General features: G+C 51.9%; 9 protein-coding genes across 9 annotated transcripts; 4 read left to right on the top strand and 5 right to left on the bottom strand.

The window, feature by feature from the left end:
• Positions 1-6: 6 nt before the first annotated feature.
• DSM5745_07498 (uncharacterized protein) lies at positions 7-1,363 on the bottom strand (the record flags this gene model as incomplete). Its single annotated transcript, XM_026749514.1, has 2 exons — positions 7-738; positions 791-1,363. 2 exons carry the CDS (start codon positions 1,361-1,363, stop codon positions 7-9), a joined length of 1,305 nt encoding a protein of 434 aa, XP_026601546.1.
• A 3,405-nt stretch (positions 1,364-4,768) lies between these two features.
• Positions 4,769-6,609, bottom strand: DSM5745_07497 (sugar porter family MFS transporter; the record flags this gene model as incomplete). Its single annotated transcript, XM_026749513.1, has 4 exons — positions 4,769-5,170; positions 5,351-5,683; positions 5,741-6,465; positions 6,531-6,609. The coding sequence occupies 4 exons, from the start codon at positions 6,607-6,609 to the stop codon at positions 4,769-4,771; spliced, it is 1,539 nt and encodes a 512-aa protein (XP_026601545.1).
• A 1,367-nt stretch (positions 6,610-7,976) lies between these two features.
• On the bottom strand, positions 7,977-9,568 carry DSM5745_07496 (uncharacterized protein; the record flags this gene model as incomplete). Its single annotated transcript, XM_026749512.1, has 3 exons — positions 7,977-9,187; positions 9,255-9,473; positions 9,535-9,568. The coding sequence occupies 3 exons, from the start codon at positions 9,566-9,568 to the stop codon at positions 7,977-7,979; spliced, it is 1,464 nt and encodes a 487-aa protein (XP_026601544.1).
• Positions 9,569-11,081: 1,513 nt separating this feature from the next.
• DSM5745_07495 (uncharacterized protein) lies at positions 11,082-11,630 on the top strand (the record flags this gene model as incomplete). The annotated part of the gene is made up of 1 exon (XM_026749511.1): positions 11,082-11,630. The coding sequence occupies one exon, from the start codon at positions 11,082-11,084 to the stop codon at positions 11,628-11,630; it is 549 nt and encodes a 182-aa protein (XP_026601543.1).
• A 414-nt stretch (positions 11,631-12,044) lies between these two features.
• DSM5745_07494 (uncharacterized protein) lies at positions 12,045-12,974 on the top strand (the record flags this gene model as incomplete). The annotated part of the gene is made up of 4 exons (XM_026749510.1): positions 12,045-12,217; positions 12,273-12,358; positions 12,427-12,848; positions 12,924-12,974. 4 exons carry the CDS (start codon positions 12,045-12,047, stop codon positions 12,972-12,974), a joined length of 732 nt encoding a protein of 243 aa, XP_026601542.1.
• Positions 12,975-13,937: 963 nt separating this feature from the next.
• On the bottom strand, positions 13,938-15,537 carry DSM5745_07493 (uncharacterized protein; the record flags this gene model as incomplete). Its single annotated transcript, XM_026749509.1, has 3 exons — positions 13,938-14,267; positions 14,328-14,764; positions 14,832-15,537. The coding sequence occupies 3 exons, from the start codon at positions 15,535-15,537 to the stop codon at positions 13,938-13,940; spliced, it is 1,473 nt and encodes a 490-aa protein (XP_026601541.1).
• Positions 15,538-16,235: 698 nt separating this feature from the next.
• DSM5745_07492 (MYB DNA-binding domain protein) lies at positions 16,236-18,626 on the top strand (the record flags this gene model as incomplete). Its single annotated transcript, XM_026749508.1, has 2 exons — positions 16,236-16,287; positions 16,372-18,626. The coding sequence occupies 2 exons, from the start codon at positions 16,236-16,238 to the stop codon at positions 18,624-18,626; spliced, it is 2,307 nt and encodes a 768-aa protein (XP_026601540.1).
• A 390-nt stretch (positions 18,627-19,016) lies between these two features.
• Positions 19,017-19,838, bottom strand: DSM5745_07491 (exosome non-catalytic core subunit RRP40; the record flags this gene model as incomplete). The annotated part of the gene is made up of 1 exon (XM_026749507.1): positions 19,017-19,838. One exon carries the CDS (start codon positions 19,836-19,838, stop codon positions 19,017-19,019), a length of 822 nt encoding a protein of 273 aa, XP_026601539.1.
• A 446-nt stretch (positions 19,839-20,284) lies between these two features.
• DSM5745_07490 (ribosome-associated complex protein SSZ1) lies at positions 20,285-22,184 on the top strand (the record flags this gene model as incomplete). Its single annotated transcript, XM_026749506.1, has 4 exons — positions 20,285-20,374; positions 20,448-20,484; positions 20,562-20,688; positions 20,747-22,184. 4 exons carry the CDS (start codon positions 20,285-20,287, stop codon positions 22,182-22,184), a joined length of 1,692 nt encoding a protein of 563 aa, XP_026601538.1.
• Positions 22,185-22,544: the final 360 nt, after the last annotated feature.

The following is a 22,544-nucleotide window of genomic DNA, read 5'->3' as shown; positions in this document are numbered from 1 at the left end:
TGAAATTTAGTCAAATCGTGATGAGCTTCCGCTCGAATGCTTGGAGTGCGCCCAGGCTAATCGGCTTCGCTTCTGTTCGTCGAGTTCGAAGAAAGATCCTTCGTTGGTAGGGGACATCGTCTCGGTGCGGCCAAGAGTGTTGGTAGATTTCATCTTCCGGATGCCCTTGGCTTTGCCGCCATCACCGAGTTTCCGCAGCTCGCGGGCCAGCCGCTCAAGCGTAGAGCCACCCAGTTTGTGCCCTCTTGGGGAAGGTGGCAGCGGTTTCTCGGAGAGATCTTCGGAGCTCATGTTGCTAGCGATGGAAGGCGGGGCAGTTTCTCCAAGTATTGAGCCAAAGCTAATGCCTGAATCAGCCTTCCGGCCTTTATGCCCTCGAAACGAGGTAGCCCCTAGTCCCTCGTCCAAGCTAGCGGGGCCGTTGATCGTTGCACATTCGTCGATTATTTCGTTGGTGGTTCGGAGGTACTTGTCGAGGGCGTCGCGTACCAGAGGCCACCCGGTGCTTTCACCCTCGGGTGCGCCCTGTGCAATGACCTTGTCAAGGATATGTTTGCCGTTGGTCTCGATATGGGAGATGTATCGGAAGAAGCCGTCTCGTTGAGACTTGAGGATGTGCGGGGTAAGATGTGGGGTGGGAGTGACGGTAGCCTCGGTGACAGGTGGAAAGAGTGTGTTTAGCATAGCCATACAGTTCGCCTTGTTCATAGGTTCCATGAGCATCTCATTCAGCAGAGTCTGTGTAATAGATGTCAGTATTTTGCGAGTGAGAGAGGTTCGGCGCTCTTACCCATCGGCGCAAGCCAATGTAAATCTGCGTGTAGAGAGCTTCCACCCTGGCGCCCTTGGCTTTGATAGATTCAATCCAAGTCATGACGCCCGGGTATTTCTTTGAGAGTTCCGCATCGTGCTGGGGACTTTCTGGATGGAGTCCCAGTCTCTGCAGGGCCGCTGCGACTTCCTTCTTCCGTCGAGTTTCGAGGTCTCTGAGGTAGTCCAAACCAGTTAAGGCCTGAGGAAAGTCGACATCCTCGAGCTGGGGAGAAAAGCAGCGGCGTAGAAAAGAAGTAACAAAGCTCGGCGGCAACGAGCATGGCTGAGATGGTAGTCGGGAGATTTGGTGGGTCAATTGTGCTCGAAGGTCCTCGGCGGCGGAGGATTTTGGGGACGACGGTCGGCGTGCAAACGCTGTCTCGGGAAGTTGAGTGCCAGGCACCGGCTGTCTCGTATTGCTGCAATTCAGTGCATACATTGTGCGGAGAGGAATTTCGTATGTTCCAGGATACCGAAGGATATGGTCGAAAATCCAGGTAAGTGCGGAACCATCGGGATGGTCCAGCTTTTCTTCGGGATGAGCCATCATGGTGGGGTAATGTTCCAGAAGTAGGTGAAAGTTTTCGAGAATGAATAGTATCCGATCGAAATTGAGCAGTGTGATCAAGCTCTAGTGACCACTAGGTACAAGGGAGGTACGATGAAGAGGAGGTATAAAAGAGCCCGGGCGATGGATCAACCAAGCTTGGGAGAAGTCAAGAAGGTTGTGTGTACGACGCGATGGATGTGCAGGACAATCGAATGGACGGGGACCTGTTCGCAGAGACGGCTAGCACCAAGTGTGTGTAACATGTCCCATCATAGCACAAATCTGCACCTCGAGAATTGAAGCTCCAATAGCGGCGGTCAGAGAAGTATTGAAACAACCAGCCAACGCGGCAGGGAGAGAAGGGGTGTATCCCCTTTGGATTTTCTTTCCAAGGTCAGCAAACGTGAGGCGGAAAGTGGAACGGGACCGGTCCGTTTGGTGGCTGGTAGTCGTAAGGTACCGAGGTGTCCCAAACAAGAGCCTCGGGACGTCAAAGAGTGACAGCTGCGAATTGCCTTTCTTTGTGGAGGATAGATATGACAATATCTGTGCTGATCGGAGCGAAAGAGACGGACGCTGGAATGACTGGCAGAGGATTGACGTGTGGATCGAGTCGCACGAATAGAAAGGCCGTCGGAATTTGGACAAGGCAATCAAGCGTCGAGTTCACTGTCAAAGCAAACAGAAGAAGTCCGGCGATTGGTGTCACTGGACAGCAAAAAGAAGCAGAACGCGTCCAGCCAGGACAAAAGAGCGAAGGCGAAGGTGAAGAATTGAACCGGAACGATTGAAGCAATAGTGCGATCTAAACAAACAATGAGGGAGACGGTGAGAAGGTAGTATCTAGTCGTGGGAGAAAACGAAGAAAGACGGAGGAGAGGGGAGAAGGAGATCGCAGCCGTATTATGATCGAGGTCGAGGCAGAAGTGGAGGTTGCTGGTGGGCAGACTCTTACCAGTTCAGGGATAAGCAGGCTTGGATCTGGACTCTCGACAGCCTCCTGGACAGGCCTAAAGGCTAAGACTGGCACGGCTGGCACGGGAGGATCAGCTCGGCTGGGTCCCGGCTCTCTGGGTTGTCCAAGATTGCTCCTGCCGTGGAGCTGCACTGCCTCCGTCCCTTTTGGCCTCCTCCATCCACAGTCGCTGTTGACTTCGTCTCCATCGGTCGGCCATCGCTCACTGGCCAGTACGCTGCACACGGAATCCTTCCTTCTTCGTTCCTGGACTATTGAGGTTGCCTCCAACTGACAAGCACGGCAGTTGTATCCTCTACGCGAGATCTCCGAAGCACAACATCTTATATTATGACAACATCATCGCAATTAATCCTCCGAGACTCGATTCCCCCGAGGTTCGACGTATCGACCGGACTTTTGCGTAACGGCCTCCGGCCCCAGCGAACTGGGTGCGTACGAGGCAACGATCTCGCTAGCACGGAACAGGCAAAGATCGTGTATCTACGAGGCTGCGAGACCGATAATTGGGGTGTGCGATGGGTCACGACTCACAGCTGGAAAATAAGCCCATGCTCCTGCTGCCGACTCCAGTCTCTTTGTATCCGTGAAATTGGAGACCACCCATTCGTCGCTCTTTGCACGATGGCGAATTGTCTCATTCAGCGTCACTTCTCAGCTCTCGTCCGAATCCTAATGTTTCGCCCTGCATATTCGTTATGATGCGTACCATACTTTCCCTCTGCCTCCTTCATCTCGTGCGAAACGGTATTTCTGACTTTTCGCACGTCAGAAGATGCGTTTGAATTGATCCATCGTCCGGAGGCCGGGATTCGTTCGACTGCACTCTGCAGATGAATTTACTGAAAGTATGCACGATGCCGTAAGGGCCTACGAATCTGAAACCCCAAGAAGGCAGGTGTTTATGCATCAGCAGCATCACGGCGGCGAACAAAAGTTCGGTTTCTGTTGCCTACGATTAGTGGGTCCTGCTAGGCCAATTCGCAGCCTCGATTCCTCGTGGACTCGAGACCGACTCTCTGAACTCCATAACTCGAGTCTCCTTGAGCTTCATGTCCTTAGCGACTCACGCACCAAGCTGATAATATCATTAGTCGATTATCATCCGTCAAACTGTTGAGAACAACGGTCTCTGCAGGAAAGACATTATCAAACACCCCATCGTTCGCGACATTCTGCTGTTTCGTTTCATGTTAGTTCACCAATTGCTCCGAGCGCCGAAAATTGGGAACTGCAACAAATGAACTGAAGCCCAATTATAAACCCAAGCCGAGGGTTCTTCTCAGCCGCTGTTGACAAGCTTGCAGTTCGTGGTGGTCGATGCCGCCAAAAGTTCGTTGGGAGGCGCATCTTTCTACTCCGTACTCTACCTACGTAACCTTCCTTCGTGCACAGCGATCTCCAAAAGAACTTGGAAGGCTAGGTGAAGCTCGCGCTAGTAGCCGTTGATCGCCGCTTCGCTCGAGTGGTCACCCGTCTTGAAACCTAAAACGCCGAGCCGGTTATTTTATCGTCTGCTAGTGTTGACGATTTATCCATCGTGCGGTCGTGCCGGAGAACAGCCGAAACCCGAGCCCTGAAAACCACCCGCCTGCTGTCACCTGTGGACCTGTCCGAGACTCCGAGTCAGACAGCGATGAGTTCCATGTTTTAACTTGACCTTTCCAACGGTTGCGACCGTTGCGTTGCGCTTGGACATTTTAGTCTTGCCTGCTCCATGGAGAATTGGAGATATAGACTTTTTACCTGGTGGTACAAACACTAATAGAACCCAGCTGCGCGCGGCGCGCGCGGCGCGGCTGAATGATTGCCATCGCTAAAGCCTAAGTTCGACGTGCTTTGTTCAAGCCTCGTATCCAACCGCCCCCGGGCGCTCGTTGGCGATCACCGTCTCATTGAGACGGTGACACCGCGCTGCACCCGGATCTAGATCTGAGGTCAATCCAGGGTCCGGATGGATCTATTTCTGACAGTCTGATGGGTGATTGGGACTCGAGGACTCGAGAGTCGAGCCTGCTATCGACGTCATTTTGGCTACTCCAGGTTTTCTAGACGCAGTGGCATATTTACTTATCTACGGTATCTTCGAGCTCATGCCCTCATGCTTCGTGGTCTACGGTGTAGACGCACACATCAAATCTACAAATTTGACGGGGAATCAAGGACTCAGATGACAGACTTGCCTACTCATTCCTTCAATGAGCGACTGACAGGATACCTCGCGGAGTTCTCCGTGTCCAAGGCTCCAAGTCCGTGCTCTACTAGCGTGCGCCGCGAGTTCATCACGCTGGAAATGCTACTCCGTAATCTCAATAATTGCTTAGCCATCCAGTTCGTTCATTGTCGGGTCAACAAGCTGTACATAGTCTAGACTAAGCTACATATCAAAGAACAATTAGCACCAAGGTCACATCAATGATCAACGGCGATCATGCCAATCCCGACCTCGACGGCACCGGACCGGGCATCATCTCGATCCCCTGCACATCGCTCCTATGCCTAGACTGGGTTTCTTTGTTCCCATCCCCATCCTCATCCCCGCTAGGAAACACACTCCCGCTTCCGCGGCGAACCTTATCCGCGTTCTCGAACAACTGCTCAATATGCTCTAGACTGTGCCCCTTTGTCTCCGGCATCAATATACAGACCACGACCGCAACGACCGTCGAGAACCCGTAGAGAAAGTACGGACCGCTCGGGGAGGCGCGCAGGAACAGCGGCGCGGTGAAGGTGACGAGGAAGTTGACGACCCAGTTTGCGACGAGCTCGACGGCGCAGACCTTTGCGCGGAGGCGGGTGGGGATTATTTCGGACGCGTAGATCTTGCCGACCTAGATGGTGACATGAAAGAGATGTTAGTTTGTGCTAGTGGCAGCCACAGGGATTCATATTGGTTCGAGAAGGTTCTAGGATGTTTAGGCCTCGCACTCACTCGCAGATCATTCTGATCATGTGCTGAAAAAGCAAAGGCAGAGTATGCGCTTTAAGGAGATGGTGTAAGGAGGACTTACCACAGCCCAGGACCAAGAGAAGTTGGCGACGAAGATGTAGATCAGCACGATCACCACCCACTGAGCAGAGTCGGAGCCGAGCGTTACTTCGTTCGCTTCTGTACGGCCGAACCGGGCGTACAGCGAGCCGATGACTATGAAGCAGATTGCCATTGCGCCGCCGCCGTAGATCAACGGCTTCCTGCGACCCCAGCGATCGACCCAGATCTGGGCGGGAATTGTACACACTAGCATGACGATGCCGGTCACGCCAGATGATAGGAAAGAGGCTCTCTGGGACGTGAAGCCGGCTTGTTGGAAGAGGATCGGCGCATAGTATAAGACGACGTCGATCTAGGTAGGCAGGTTAGCCCTAATGTTACTCAAAATGAGATGGTCGCGAAGACATACCCCGGTCAACTGCTGGAACGACATGAGAAAGATCCCCAACGCAGTCCGACTTCTGTACTGCCGGTTGAAGATCTCCTTAATACTCGCCGTCTGCTGCTGTTCCTGCGAATCCAAACTCTGCCGTATCTCATCGAACTCCTCTTCCACCTTGCACAGAGCCCGCAATCTGTAAAGCACCTGCTTCGCATCATCCCCGCGTCCCACCTGCGCCAGCCATCTCGGCGAGAACGGAACAAACACCATACCAAGACAAAGGACCAGCGCAACAACAGCCTGAATGATAAACGGCACTCTCCACGAGTACGAGCTCTCCGCAATATTCGACGACCCAAAAGCAATGAAATACCCAACCATGATCCCAAAAACAACATACGTCTGCAAAAGGCAGGCCGCGACACCACGGATACCCGCCGGCGCAATTTCGACCAGATACACCGTCGTCACAGAGATCGCCTGGCCCATCCCAATACCTGTTACGAGACGCGCGGCCATAAGGGCAGCGAAGGAGGGCGAGCACGCGGAGACAACGGTCCCGATGAGCGAGAGGATTCCGCCGAGGAGAATGCCGTATTTGCGAGAGATGCGGTCCGAGACATGTCCGCTTGTCAACGACGAAACGGACGACGAGAGCAGGATCGAAGAAACGTAGATGCCTTGCTGCGTGGAAGAAAGGTGCCCGATGGAGGCCTCGAACTGGGTCATTTGCGTTATAACACCGATTGAACCTAAACCGGGTATATCTTAGTCTCGGGCCATAGGAACGGAGAACATGGGGTTGATGATGGCTTACCTGTGTCCAGACCATAGAGAAGGCCGGTGAGCGAGACGTGGCCGGCGATCAGGAAGATCCTCGCAGTGGGTGAGAGCATCGTGGCGATGGCGATGGCGATGGCAGGAGGGGGAGAGTGAGTCCTTGTGGCTGAAGAAGTTCGCAGTGGGCCTCAGTGAGAAAAGGAAGTTTGTGTTTGGGGGCCTTGAATGTAAACTCGGGCAGTTGCAACGGTTGCATCAGGCATAATCTAAACCTCCAGTGTGATTCACTGTCAGGTTGGTGTGCTTGCTTGAACTTGGCCAAGGAAGGAAGCAATTCAATATACTCATGTATAATGTGCAGAGTAAAAGTAGAGTAAATGAATTTTGATGTGGATTTGGAGGCTGATGTTATGCTCTCTGCTTTTTGGACATTTCGCGGCTTGCTGGTAGTCCAACCCGCAAACTTAATCCACCCCATCCTGTCTGTTTGTTCATCTCATGACCGTTTCGCTTTTACTATAAGACCTGGAGACAGAGCTTAGCTCAGGGTTCATAGCACTTACTTTTCTTGATCACTGTACTACCTGCCAGTACTGTTTTTAGTATAAGACATAACGGCCCCATTCCCCTGTCTGCAACACACTTGAAGTATCCTGGATGTCTAAGCCGATGTTCTTCTCATAAGCTCTCTAGGTTTCTGATAGGTATATACTACTGTACCGGGGATTCATGTCAGTCTTTGTATGCACATAAGCAAAGTACAACACGCTTGGTGTCCAACTATTCGCGGCCAGTGGCTCTCAGGATCACAATGCAAGCTACGTCTTACCTGAACTCAGGGCCTCACGGCGTAGCAATGGATCGAGTAGCGACAGTGCCGTCATTCGCCAAAAAGCGTAGCCTAGCTTACGGTCCGAGGTCCGCTGGCCAGACACCCAGTGGCATAGCGAGTGTGAGAAGCGTTTCAACGTCCAGAATATAGTCTGGATGACAATTGGGGTCGAAACCCCCTTTCAGGGATCCCACTATCCAGGCAGTCGTGCCCTGCTGGTTGCCGTAGTCGTTAGGGGCGTTGACAAGGAGGGGCCAGCTACAATCAATCAGATACGAAGACACAAAGGTAAAAAATACATAATAATCATATTGAACGAAAGCGACCTCGGGAAGATAAAGCCAGAGATGGGGAGAAGCTAAGTACATATGTGGGATATTCTGTGCAACTGTCAAAAGGAGACACCAAGAGATTGCTCAACGCAAGCAGGCCTTCATGACCGATCGTTATGTGAAAGTGTGAGATAGATATATTAACATGTAGTTCCATATTTGTTTTCGTTGGTTTTGTTTTCCGTCTTTTTTTGTGTTTTTTGTTTTGTTGGTTGTGGTTGTGCGTCCTAGGTTGAGGATTCTTTTCGCCCTGCTGTGTTGCCTGGCATGTCTCATCAGGTAGATCTGAAAATGAAACACCGGCGCTCTTGTAGCTTCATCAGCTATCGTTAAGGGGAACTGAGGTAACCGAGAGGTTTAAGTGAGAGTCAAGGTAGTCCTTGCACTCATCGATCTTCGCACAAGCATGGTCGGGCTCGAGCACGACAAGGTCATCCATCTTGTAATTACCGCTTGCAACCGCAACAACAGCACACCCGGCCTTCTTGGCACATTCGATATCAAGGGGAGTGTCGCCGACAATGATGACCTTGCTCTCACGGAGGTTGGAGCCGTCTCTAGCGCGCTGTTTTTTCATGGAGTCTTGGATCAGAGAGATCCGGTCGACGTGGGTATCACCAAACGCAGAGATGCTGAGGTCGAAGATGTTGGTTTCGATGCCTGCAGCACGGATTTTGAGCAGTGCGTTCGCACGAGAATTTCCAGTGAGCAGTCCGACTCTCAGAGTTTGAGAGTCGACATTCTCCTTCTTCAAGGCCAGCCACTCCAGAATCTCCTTGACGCCAGGGCAGGGAATCGAAGAGAAACCATTCTCGAGAGATGCCTGCAGATACTTGGGGTGAGACTCGAGGAATCGCTCAGCAATAGAAGTTTTGGACTCCACGTTGTGGAAAGCGAGGATATCTTGGAGCAAACCGAGGTCGGTTCTACCATGCAGACTCACGGTTGTATTATCGTGAGTGATTGGCTTACCCGCGACATCAGTCAAGCAGGAGTAGAAGGCATCGACACTCATCTCCTCGGAGCGGCAGAGTGTTCCGTCAACATCAAAGAGGATAGTGACCACCGACTTAGGGGCTGGGAGGTTGACGAGGGCCCGCAGCAGCTCACGGGTTCCAGTGAAGGAAGTGCGGCCATGCAAAAACTTGTGATTGTCCAGCAAGTATCCCTGTCCCTGCTGCAAGGCGACAGCAAATGAGTTGCGATAGATAGTCTCAAAAAGCTGAGGGAAACGGATCACGATAGCTGCAGAGAGCTGGATTCCGTCATCGAAACGAAAGCGGAACAGCCCAGTGGTCTCGTCATAGATAGGACGAGGAACAAACACGCCATCATCCGAGCGGAAGCTGGAATACTTCGCGTTGGTAAGCAACTTATAAAAGTCTTCACCCTGCTCTTTGATATCCCGGAGGATGCGAGAAGTGTTGGCCAGCATGGAAGCGCCGCCATCGGTGGACTTGCTCTTCAGAGTAGACACCAGGATACGAGGGGGGAGGTCCCAGCCACTACGATCAGTGTGGAAGTAAAGTTCTGGTAGATTCATACTGGTCAGCCTTTGCTCCTTCCTATCCCAACACAAGGGAGCGGCGTGCCATACCTTCAGAGCTGTAGCCCTTGCCTTCCAAAGAAGGATCGTAGCGAATATTGCTAATGCCAGTTCCGCTGGTCTTCTCATTGCGAGGGCGGACGACTTCACCAAGCTGGTTTGCCAGTTGGCCCAACTTGACCTCGTCACAGTCCTTAAGGAAGGCGATGCCGTGCTCGTAGAAGTCCTCCTGGATTCCCTGGAGGTCAGAGGGAAGGTGGAAGACGGGCTCTAGATGGCAACAGGTGAGCAACTCTCTCTCTCCAGCAGTCAGCACAGGAATTCATCCCACCTTTGATGCCCAGGCCACAACGGTTGATGTCCATTATGGCTCGGATACGTTGTTGAGATGGGAGAATCGGATGTCAACACAGGAAGGAGCGTGAGGAAGGCAATGTAGCTGTATCAGGATACTTGGATATGGTCTGCAGAGACGAAGGGAAAGGGTGGTGAGGCACAAGGTAGAAAGTGGGAGCGAACGTGGAGGAATGAAGCAGTGAGAATGGGTGATTTGGGAAGAAGGAGAGAGAAGCAGAAGGAGTCTGTTGTGTGTTGCTCTCAAACTTCTCAGTGCATTTACTGCCGGAGATAGCCTCCACCCCCGAAAGGCAGCCCTCCCGTCACCGGCCACGCTTGCACGCCACGTTTGAAGACCTGAACCTCAAAATCACCATGCACACCAGCGCCGAGAACAAGGGCTAAAAACTGGCAATGCTTGATATGTAGCACAGAGCCTACAAGCCAAAACAGGTACTAGCTGGTACATGATCCCTACGGTTTGGATAGTTGAGTTTGGAATTGCTACTGGGGGCTGTTTTAAGCGGAGCTTGGAAATGGAATCCATGCAGTGGCAGAGAAGCACTTGCATGCTAGCAGTTCATGCAGTCGCCAACAGCACAAGTTAGGGCTGTATCAGGCTCGGCGCTCTTCTGAACCAGACTGCTTGAAAGGCATTGACTAGTATAGTTTGACAGGTGTTTGCCCATGGAACTGCTGCTGTCTGCACTTCTTACAGCCTGGTCCCTTGTAGAATGATTGGCTGATGTCCCTGGGATTGTTTCCAGGAGAACCACTCCCTGACATCACTGCACGATAAGAAAAAACTTTGTGTTTGTGGCTGAAAGATAAGTCTTTTGTGAAACTAACTAATTGCAGCTGCCTGTTCACCTGTCACCTACGTAATCTAGAGTACTTATCCTGGTGCAGTATCAGTTGCAGTATCAGCAGTTGAGCCGCCGTAGCTAGTAAGAATACCTCATTGCGCAACAATTGAGGCACGGGGAACTTGGAAGCTTGCTTCACATTAGGCGCAGCTTCAGACACAGAAGACTAGTTTGAAGTCAATCAGTCATGGAGGCGATTTTCGATCAAGTCGTTCAGTTCAGTGGGATCGAGCTTAGATGTCATCAAGAAAACTCAAGGACGATCTCAGATAGTACGATGATACGATCTCAGATTGCCGGGCCGATAAGCGAATTCCAGGGCTCTTGAGTCTAGAAGTCTAGATGCTTCCAAAGCTCAAAGAACAGCCCGGGGTTTCGGCCGGGAGGCGCTCACGGCCGTCCATCGCGATTATCTCGCAAGTCGTCGGTCGATTTCGCTGGAGGTCCAACGGTGTCAGATCCCATTGGCCATATTAGTTTTCTACCCACGGTTCATGGCCGTCGATCTCGCACTCCACGGCGTTACGTCAAAGTCAATTCCGTTCATCGAGATACAGCTCCTAGTATAAAGTCCGGGTAAGCCCCCAGTCCCCAAGCATACCAGCCATCTTTCGAGACATCTCTGACAACCAGCCAGTCTCGCTAGTGCCGCTTGCATCTACTACGTTTTCTATCAATGGTTGCCGCTAGAAGGATCCATTTCGAACCGTTCCTTTCTTCTGTCCTGGAAGTCCGCGCCAACGTCGTGGGCCGGCTGGCCCAGGTCAAGCTCGAAGCAGAGTCCAACGCTGTTGAGCCAAGCCTCCGTCGGTGTCTCGGCCATCATGGTGTATTCAAGAAATGCGTGACGGCAAGCCTGGACAGCCACACTCAGCCTGCTAAACCTGCTAAACCCTCGTCTCGGCCTGCGTCTCGAATCGAGCCTGAACCGACGTCTCCAGCTCCTAAGCCTCGACATGCACCTGAGCCCCGTTTTGTTGGCGTGCAGGTTGCCAACTTGTTCAAGGGATTTACACGTTACCGCGTGCCCTCGGTGTCAATCCCAAAGAGCAACCCGGAGGATAACGATCTGATTCGCGTGCGAGCTCACGGTGCCTGGGAGTCTAGCAGCGTGGCTTTGAAAAGCAACCATGCCTCTCCGAAAATGTTCTTCGGACTTAATCCTTTTGCACGATTTAAGCATAAAAGGGGGAATAAAACTACTGGTGATGAATCCTTCAAGTGACGCAGGCATCCTGGCCCTGGATGAGGCTCTCTTAATTTTTTTTTTTTTTTCATGAATACGGCGCTATGAATAACGAGTTAGATCTACTCAATATAGTTGTTAGTTAGGAGCAATCATATCTATAGAACATTCTAAAAAGACTACCAAACTCATTAATGACTTCCAAAAAGTGAATAAATAGATCGTTGTAGTTTGACTGTGTCAATCTTGATGTGGGTGTGAATGGTGCAGGCACTAACTCCAGCTCTTCTCCCCATCCAGCATAACATTTCCTGCTCTACTCCTCTCTCTCTTTTTATCCCTCTCTCTCTCTTCATTCCTCTCTCTCTTTTCTAGTTTCCTAGCACACCTCTAGCCATCAGCTTTTCATCAATTCATCCACCAGTCTCATCAAACCTCCTTCGATTCATCAAGATGTTGAAAGGCTACCTCCTCTTTCTTCTTACCCTGCTCATCTCCCTCTCCTCCGCCATGGGCAGCGGCTTCAAGCGCAGCTGGGCAGTTCTCGAATCGGACAACATCCAGACTGCCAGCCAGCAAGATGGCCTTCCAAGCAACAACTCAGTCGGCTACGTCCCTTCCGCTACGTTCGTCCACCATCCATAATCCTTCCACCGTTGGCCTAACCTTCATCTTCCCCAGTGACCCCGCGAACTTCATCAACTACTGCACCAGAAGAGTCTTGACAAACGGCCAGTTCTCCAGCCAGAGCTCGTGCAATGGAATTGGTACCACACCCCTTCTGTCCTCCTTGTCTTCTTGCCCAATCCGATACTAACACTACTTCACTACACAGTAATGGGCGACATCCCCTCAGACAAGAACATGGTCTCAACAATCATCACCTATCCGCTCCCAGGCCAGACCGTCCTAGCTCACAAAACCTTCCCCATCAACTTCCGCACACTGAACCTCGCCACGGGATCCGTCACGAACCCTAATTCGACCCTGTACTCCGCTCCCCAGTCTCTGCAGGGCGGAAACATCGTCGGCCACGTCCACGTCACCATCCAGTCTCTGTTCGACTTCAGGAATGACCAGCTGGAGGGGTACGGCGTGCCTCCCGACCCAGCCAACTTCGTCTTCTTCAAAACTGTCTTTGGCGAAGAGAATGCGCAGAATGGGTACTCGGTTCCTGTGGCGGACGGGCTGCCGATTGGCTTCTATCGCGTCTGTACGATGGCTGCTACTAGTAACCATCAGCCTGTGGTTATGCCGGTGAGTTCTTACTTTTATTTTATGCCCTCTAGCTTGGTTGGGTCTCGGACGCTGACTGGTGCGGGCTGTATGTAGGTTGTCGAACGGGGTGCGCAGGATGATTGCCAGAAATTCGAGGTCATTTAGACTTGCTGTCTAGCAGCTTGCTTCTGACGTTTCGTGAAATTCTTCGCCAATGGCTCGTCTCGATTGAGGATGGCGCTAGGCATCTCTATTTTCTGCTTGTTTTTTTTTTACTCGTTTTTCTCCTCAAATCGCTGCGTATGTCAATACATACTTGCACTCTGGTAGCCCAGGCACCGTGTTGATTGCGAGAAATACCACTTCATGAATGATACACACTTGAGTCTACAAACACTCCAACACAGGTAGAACCCATTCAAACAGCCACTCTTAAGCATCAAGCCTCCTGTTATCGCAGACTTAGTTATCCACAACCTACAGTCGACACTGGAAGTAGATAGCATTGATCAGTTGCATACCTAAGTCCCGAACTCCAAGACGGTAGTTGAATAGGCCGGCCAGCCTTGAGAGCCAAAGTAGACAGACTCCTGCTTTACCTCCGGCTGTTAACTAATATTACCTAACTAACCACGGTAAACTAGCGACGCCCTTCGTATACCTACTTGCAATGACACTAAGGATTCTTTTCTTTTTTAGAGTATCTACCAGAGAGGTAGGTGTATTCCCTATACCCTCAAACCCCGCAATATTCATACACAAATCAACAATCGTTACGATGTCAGTTTCAGAGAGCCACTAGTACCATACAGGGGAGAGAAGGGTCCCTGCTCCCATATATGCCTGATGAACACTGAAAGGCCCCAGCAAATCATTCATTTTGGCTTCTTGCATTCCACACATCATGTATTGGCTCAACACCTTGAGATCCATTAGGTTCAGCGGATGCCGGGCCCTAGTATGGATTCCGATTAGGGCTAATCCTGCCCAGGCCGTCTCTGCTCAGTGATAATAAATATTTTGTTTCCCCGGCTAGAGAGGAGGCGTTACGGTATCGAATCTTGGGGACTGCTATCCAGCAGCAAAGGTCGACTTTGGCGAGCTCGTTAGCGAATGTGCCGGCTCATTCTAGTTCAGTGGTGCTTCCAGCTTCGTCGTGCATAGTCGCCGTTGCATGGCTGCCGTTGAGTGATGTTTGCGGGTAGCGGCCAAGACGCAGCTGTTGTTTCCAGTATTCCATGTTCGTTTGTACTGACCAGCTTTGCCTAGGAGCTTGGTGAGGAAGCTGGGTTTGGACACTGCGTTTTCAGGGTCGGCTCGCCTGAACGTCCCCGTTTGAAACCAGCAGGATATGATATAGGGATAAGAAGCCAAGATCCGGACTGAGTTCACCCAAGTGAAATCTTTGGTTCCCATCTCCTCGATCTCAAAGTACCGTTCCCCGTCCACCAACAGCAGCTCAAACCAAGTTCAGCGCATGTCCTCCCTCGGATCGTAATATGGCCATATAGATTTCACCTGCCTCTTCAAGACTTCTTCGGCGCCTGCGCGTCGGATCCTCTCCGCATCCCACGTAACATATCCCCAGCGACGAAGGCTATCATCGATAAATCCGCCAAACAGGTTACTGTAGGTTCCTTTCCACATCAGAGTCCACGCAAGCGGTGGGTGTGTCCCGGTCGGGTCCAGTATTTCGTCCCCTTGGAAAGGAAGTGGGTCGCCTCTATTCTGCTTCCGATCTCGTTCAGACAGGCCTTCGCGAAGTCGATCATAGTGTGCATCGTCGTTCATGACGTCTCCCCATTCTCCTTCCAGGAAAAAACCGTTCGGTGGGGTTTTCATATGTTCTTCGATTGTTGAGACAAGGTGTGCGCGGTTCTCAATCCTGTAGAAGACGGTATGCAGTAGAGGAAGACCGTAAGAAATTATTCCAGAAATATAGATGTCCCATGTTGCTATTTCGCGGCTTGAAGTGTTAGCTGGCTATCCGGAAAGAGAGTAAGTAGCTAGAATGGAACTGACATTGGTCTGCTAATCGGAATGCTCCTTCAGGTGTGGGTGGCCGCTGCTCGTCGGAGATGAGGTCGTTCTGGTTGATCTCTGAAACGATATCTAGGAATATATGGTGGTACTTCTCCTTGAAAAAGGTATTGATACAGCAGACTTCTTCTGTTTCCCAGGGTTCAAACAAGGCTATGCATAAGTTCAAGACTTCTAGGGCACTAAATTCGGGGGGGTTCCGGCGTGGAGATTCATGGCGGTTGGCACCGAAAAGGTTACAGCACAGCTGAAAGCGATACAATGCGCGCAGTGTCCGTATCTCCTCTACCTTACTAGTAGGCTTGACGATGCCGGTTACACCTGCCTCTCCAGAAAGATTCCCAAGTGCCCACTGAGTATAGCGACGCGCAATGGGTGTAACGATGAACAAGTGAAACCCCACCATTCTCGTAATTTCATCGGTTGTGCACATTTCACTCAACTTGGAAATGTTCGATGGGAACTTGTGGCGCTTGTAAACCTCAAGGATTGAAGTGACGGTTTGTTTGCTGCGCGTCTCTAGGAGATCAACTGTGCCAGATCGATGGACCGTATATGCTTCGATGATAACCGGGCCCAATGTTTTCTCCAGGGAGTTGAGGAGTATACGCCGGCGATCGAGCAGGTACTGCTGATAATAGACCGGAGAGGCGTGAACCAGAGCCCTTAATTCCTCAAGTTCTGCCATAGTCAAGATATGACGTCGAACTTCAGGCGGCAAGCTTTCCACTGGGGCATCGACTTGAGCTCTTTTACCATCGTATGCCACCTCGCCGACCTCCGTACATGCTGGCAATGTTGATACAAGGTTCTCAGGGCTGGTCATAGCTCCTGCGAGCTGACTCCGGCTGTGGTTGGTGAGCTCCTCCGAGTTACATAGTGATTGGGTGGCCGTTAAGACTTGTGCAACTCACCGTTCAGCCATCTACCAGAAGGCCGGAGAATGGAGTGAATCAAAAGCAAGACTTTGATCGTCAGCTTGTGTGGAGAGCGTCGCCCTGGTAGTCGAAGTTAGATACACCAGGCAGTAAGAGCACGTAAAAGTCCGTGTGCTTGTCGACCAGGTCAAAGTCTCCGTAAGGTGACCAATAGCAACCAACCTCATCCCTCAAAATTGAATCTCATAAAGGTTGTCCAGAAGAGGAGGATCGGCCTTCTTTGGGTGGTTCTGTGTACTGTTTGCCGTCTAATTAGCACCTGGACGTGTTCTGACAGGTCACATCGCGGAGTAGTAGATCAATAGGTACCGTAGCGCGGAAAGCTCCGCCGCGGCCGCAACATTTTTCCCTCCAACTTTTTAGACCCCGTTCGTCCTCACAACCACTCAACAACCGAACCGCATCCCCCGATAATTCGCATTTGGACACAGGCTCCAGAGTCCTTGAAATGGGCCAAGGCGCGTCGCAGCCCGTTGGCTCCGAGCCAGATGGAGGATTCCGTAAGTTACAAATTCGCGACTGACCCCTCGCGACCTCAGCTCTCCTCGACTACGGCCATGCGCATTAACAACCCTTCTCCACAGCAGAAGACTCGGATGCGCAAATTGCGCCGGGGCCCCCAGACCTTCCCATTGCTGTCAAAAAGAACAAATCTCCGTCGCAGCAGGAGAATCAGTCGACCGTGCAGCGGAAACGGAAGTCCTCTCAGAGCAGTACCGCCTCTTTATCCACTCCGAGCATTGTCGAAGACTCCAACCCTTTGTCGCGTCGCGAAAGTCAGCCGTCTATTAAGCGGAAACGGAAGTCCTCTCAGAGCGGTAACAACCCGCCAGCTACGTCCCCTAAAAGGCGGCCCGGTTCAGCGAAGCGGAAAAGGTTGATCGATAGCCTATCGAATAACAATACTCCCGCAGCGGAACGCATAAATGGATCGACTCCCTCCGATGCGCAGAATACGCCTAGATCAGAGCTTGGGGCGTCCAGTACGCGACCCCCAAAAAGCCTGGCGTCATCTGTTAAAAGCAAGGAACACCAGCCGTCCCCGTCTCCCGTACTCAGCGTAGGCAGCTCGCAGGCAAAGGGACGGCTCAATCGAACGAATGGCGTGGCTAACGCGAAAGGCACTACCGGCGCGTTTCTGCCTGACGAGGTCACAGCGCTGGAGGACTACAAGGTTCAATTCTGCAATTCACATCGCTGTCCTACAGCCACCTTCGATCTTATGGTGCAGCATGGAAAGGAAGGGCCGTTCCCCGGTCCCGTAGGTGTTCCTAAACGGATTTTTTGGCAGGATATTCACAAGATCTTGCCGGACCGCGATCGAAGGTCCGTATACAGGTTCATGAAGCGCCACTTCCAAGCATCTGACCAGAAGGCGCACGATTGGACGGAAGAGCAGGAAGACGAGCTTGTGGAGCTTTATCAAAAACATGGGCCCAAGTTTGCTCAGATCGCGGAGATTCTGGGCCGGGGTTCAGATGATGTCGTCCAAAGGTGGAAAAATCGCCTTGAACACCGGGATACGATGAAAACCGGAGCATGGTCGGATGAGGAAATGGGCCTATTAAAGGCTGCTTTGCGCGCTGCGTGGTCCAAGATGAAAGACAATGGGTACGATGTAGGAGAAAATATCTTCGAAATGGACGAGTCGTTGATCTCATGGAGCCAAATCAGCTCCAGCTTGGAGCATGTTCGGTCGCGACAACAGTGCGCAGACAAGTGGCGCAGATACAAGCAACTCGCGGTTGCGCCGACGTCTCAACCAAACTCCCGGGCGACTTCTCGAGTACGCAGTGTAACTCCTTCGACAAAAAAAAGGAGAACGCATTTCGCCCGAAATCGCAAGAGCTCCGCGTACGTCTTAAACAGCGATGAGGAGTCGGAGCCCGAATCAGGATCCAAACCCACATCCTCGACATTAGCCCATGGGCAAGGGACAGGTTCTGGTCCGCAACCCTCTAAACAAACTAGCCCGAACGAGAAAAGCCGTCCACGGGAGGAAACTCAGGCTACTCCGTCCTCCGACTCTGAAACTGAATCCAGCTCAGACTCGGATTCAGATGCCAAATCAAACGCGGGCGAAGATTCCGAACCAGCTCTGCGCGCGGTGCATAAGCAGGAGGCCTCGGAGGATACCAGCTCTGACGAGTCTAGTGACACGTCCTCGTCTGAAGAAGAGAGCGATAACGAGGGCGAAATACCGACCACTACATCCGTAGAGCCAGCTCCGGCAGAATCATCTAAACGGAAGCGTACGGGGAGTTCGGCGAGGGGGTCTGGGACACCTGATGGCAAACGAGTGAAGGTGAAAAAAGAGCCGAGTCCTACCCCGTCCGCCATCGCGTCTCACGAGAGCGGTGGTGATAGCGAAAGCGAAAGCGATAGCGATGACGAGTCTACGTCGAGCGACAAGGACAGTGCCGTTGCCATCAAGAAGAGAGCCAGCAGCAGCGAAAGCGAAAGTGATAGCGATGACGACTCCGACTCTGAGTCTGAGTCTGAGTCTGAGTCTGAGTCCGACAGTGATAGAAAAATCGCGGTCAAAAACTCACCTGACGAGCAGAAGGATCAAGCATTGACCGCTATCAAGCAATCTGGATCGTCATCAGACTCTAATAGCTCAGACGACTCGGATGCTACGGACTCAAGCGATGAGTCAGAAGACGAAGTCGATGCCAAAGTGCCGATCATCAAGAGGGAATCAGAGCCCGCTGGCGAGGCTCTTCTTTCTCCTCTGAAGCAAGACAACGATTCGGAGGACGCCAAAACGAGCAGCACCTCAAGCAGCGACGAGTCCGACTCAGATTCTGAATCCGAATCTAGTTCCGACTCGGAGTGAACTGGACAATATGCGTGATGATCTGATTATACTAAGATACCATTTATGCTTTGTTATTTCATGTTCGAGGTAGAATATTCTTTGTTCATTTTGGCTTGAAGGGCCGGACAGGGCAAATTGTGAAGCTTTCCTGTTTACTGGAAGGTATTCAGGAAATATGTCTCATTCCATTATATATATCTAGGGCTAGCTATTGAACATACTATCTTTGCTTTATTACGTTCTCGATGTTCCTTTTTCATATTCGGCCATCATTCTGGCAGAGGTCATACCGGAGGGTTCGACTATATATATATAACTACCCGTCTACGGTACCGGAACATGGCCAAAATCAAGCAAGATGTTCTACCAGAACTGCAACTGGCAGAGCATTTCTATTATTATTGATCGTCATGACTCTATTTTCATTTCCCGTAATATCCTCGTCACCAATTTCCGTTGATCGGTGGGATTGAGGTTATGCTCGTCAATGGTCGTGATGCACCGCCCAATCGCTACAGTCGCTCTAACAGCATCATCCTCACTGTTCGAGCAGTCCACCCAAACCTTGCCATTCCTTCCAACCGCAATCTCAAACCCTCCAGCCTTCTCGAGCTTCTTGCCCAGCTCATCCAACACAACCAAGCCCGCAACCCCCTCCTGCTGATCCGACGAAGATGAGCTTGCCCTAATCAGCCTAGCCGCCATACCAGTCGAAATATCAAACACCATGCCTCCATTCAAAGGGCCTAGACCCCCAGGCTCCGCCTTCCCAGTCGCAGGGTTGACGCATGTGAGTTCGATTTCGGCACCTGGCCCCAGACCCGTCGAGAGCACGCGCGCGTAGACAAGATCTCCGCCTTTCAACTGCGGCCGTGTTTTCTTCGTCGCGCCTTCGAAGGATAATTGTCCGAGGAGTGCGTGAGGGGACTGTGGTGTAATCATGCAGTGGAAGTAGTCGGCGCTTGAGTGGTGCACTTGCGCGATGATAAGATCATTGGAGGTCGGGACGTAGCGGCGGTTGGACGTAGATAGTATGGACACGGCATTGCGCTTGTTATCTGTAGAGAGAATCCCGGCTTGTGTAGCTGTCAAGACGTGTTTTGAAGGTTTGGTCGCTGGCGGTTGTGAGAGGAGTCGTAGGCCTGGGCCTAGTCGTAGCGGCGCGGAACTGTTGGGGAGGTATTCTGATGGCACCTCATCACCGGGGAGAAGTATTAAGGGCGACGACATTATTATTCGTGCAGTTGTGGAGAGCGTTTGAATTGAGTGACTGAGCAGAATAGCGGAGGGCAGGTCTTTGAAAAGCTTATCGGTAGTCACGTGACTAAGCATAGTATACGCAGAAACATGTGAGATCTGTTATGATAGATTATTTCAAACATCGGCACTGTATATCTATTTCAGAGGACCATCCGACAAAGACAATAGTCTGTCCCGTATACGGTTTGCATCGAATAAGGTGCGGTGCTTTGTTGAAATATGTGGCTGGCACCGCCACATCTGCTTGCTATCGATAAGTACCAGCCACAGAGACTCGCCGCCAAACCAAAAACTTTTTTTCCGCCTAAAGATTGGCTTGATTTTGGCTAGAGACTCGTCCTGTTCTTCCCCCTCCACTCTTCCTCCTCCTCCATACTCTTTTTTTTACACCCTTTTCGCCCTCCGTATACCTCAAGATGAGCGACGAAACAAACGGCGCCGGCGAGCGATTTGCCATCGGTATCTCTTTCGGCAACTCCTCCAGCTCCATTGCCCGTATCAACCCCGTATGCAGGCCCGCTATCCTGGCGCTCTCAGTTGCCATTGAGAAGGAAATTTCTAACCTGATTTGATGTATAGGAAGGCAAGGCTGAGGTTATTGCCAACGAGGAAGGAGGTTTGTTCATCCCATCTGCATATTTTTCTGCCGCTCCGTCACACTGTCGAGAACGCCTAAAACTGACTGTTGTCTAGACCGTCAGATCCCCTCTATCCTCTCATACATCGGTGGAGAGCAATACCACGGTACCCAGGCTAAGGCCCAGCTCATCCGCAACTCCGAGAACACTGTTGCATACTTCAGAGATTACCTTGGCAAGGAGTAAGCCGAGCCCGGCATTGATATGGATGCGAATGCACTTGCTAAACGATTGTTACAGCTTCAAGTCAATAGACCCCACCCCCTGCCACAACTCCGCCCACCCCATCCAGACCGACTCGACTGTTGCTTTCTCCATCCGTGACACGGAGAGCGAGACCCCCAACACTGTCACTGTTTCCGAGATCACCACCCGTCACCTGCTCCGTCTGAAGCAGTCCGCCTCCGACTACCTTGGCAAGGAGGTCAACGCCGCCGTTATCACCGTCCCTACCGACTTCAACGATGCTCAGCGCGAGGCCCTGACTGCGGCCGCCAAGGCTGCCGGACTTGATGTCCTGCAACTCATCCACGAGCCCGTCGCTGCTGCCCTTGCCTACGACGCTAGGCCCGAGGCTACTGTCACCGATAAGCTCACTGTCGTCGCCGACCTCGGTGGTACCCGATCCGACGCTGCCGTTATTGCTTCCCGCGGCGGAATGTACACTATCCTGGCTACTGCTCACGACTACGAGCTGGGTGGTTCTTCTCTGGACCAGATCGTCATTGATCACTTTGCCAAGGAGTTCATTAAGAAACACAAGACCGATCCCCGCGAGAATGCCCGTGGGCTTGCCAAGTTGAAGATGGAGGGTGAGGCCACAAGGAAGGCTCTGAGCTTGGGCACAAACGCTACCTTGAGCATTGAGTCTCTTGCCGACGGAATCGACTACGGCAGCACCATTAACCGCACTCGCTACGAGCTCCTCTCCAACAAGGTGTTCGCTCAGTTCACCGGCCTGATCGAGCAGGTCATTAAGAAGGCCGAGCTCGATGTCCTTGACATCGACGAGGTTATCTTCTCCGGTGGTGTCTCTCACACCCCCAAGATCGCCCAGATCGCCCGCAGCATTTTCCCCGAGAAGACCCAGATCCTGGCTCCCTCCACCCTGACCTCCGCCATCAACCCCTCTGAGCTGTCCGCCCGTGGTGCCGCCATCCAGGCTTCTCTGATCCAGGAGTTTGAGACCGAGGATATCGAGCAGTCCATCCACCCCATGGTCACCGCCACTCCCCATCTCAACAAGGCCATCGGCGTTGAGTTCACTTCCGGCGATGCCGTCGAGTTCCTGCCCCTCCTCAACACCCAGACCGCTCTCCCCGCCCGCCGTGTTGCCCAGTACAACGTCCCCGCCGAGGGAGGTGACGTCTTCATCCGCGTCTGCGAAGGCTCCCGTGAGATCAAGGTCACCAAGCCCGAGCCCAAGGCCAAGGAGGAGAAGCCCAAGACTGAGGATGACGAGGACGACTCTGACTTCGACTCCGATGATGAGGAGGAGGAGATCCGTGAGGTCGTCTGGAAGACCGAGCAGCCCATCGCCGAGCTCGCCGTCAAGGGCGTCAAGGCCAAGGGCAAGGTCGAGCTGATGATCCACATCAACGCCGACCTCGGTCTGCAGATCACCGCTCGGGAAGTTGGCGGCCAGAGCGCCGTCCGTGGCGCCGTTGAGTCACCATGAATGAACCCTTGCGAGTAAATAGAATCTTAATGATCATTTCCTTTTCTAAATAGTTTTGATTATCTTCAGGAGCTTGCATACATCGAGACGAGAGGTTCGTGCTGTTACGATGCATGAGGTCTTCTAGGATTCGGGTCTTTTCAACGCAAATGACTGTTTGACGACGAATGTATCAACGAAGACTCTGCAAAAGTATATAGAGTATCCGACGCAAAATAGAAGTTGATAGATTGGGTAATTCTCCATTTGATCTTCTTCTTGTTTCCCGTAGATCAGAAATGGCTTTATGCTGAGTGCACTTATGGCCCGATTGTGTCCATCGCTTTATTTTTGACTACGATCCACAAGGTCTCCCTGGCA

This window comes from Aspergillus mulundensis, assembly GCF_003369625.1.
Source record: "Aspergillus mulundensis strain DSM 5745 chromosome Unknown scaffold_8, whole genome shotgun sequence".
Taxonomy (NCBI): Eukaryota; Fungi; Ascomycota; class Eurotiomycetes; order Eurotiales; family Aspergillaceae; genus Aspergillus; species Aspergillus mulundensis.
Note: the sequence above shows the minus strand (reverse complement) of the source record. Positions and strands in the feature narration are given on the sequence as shown.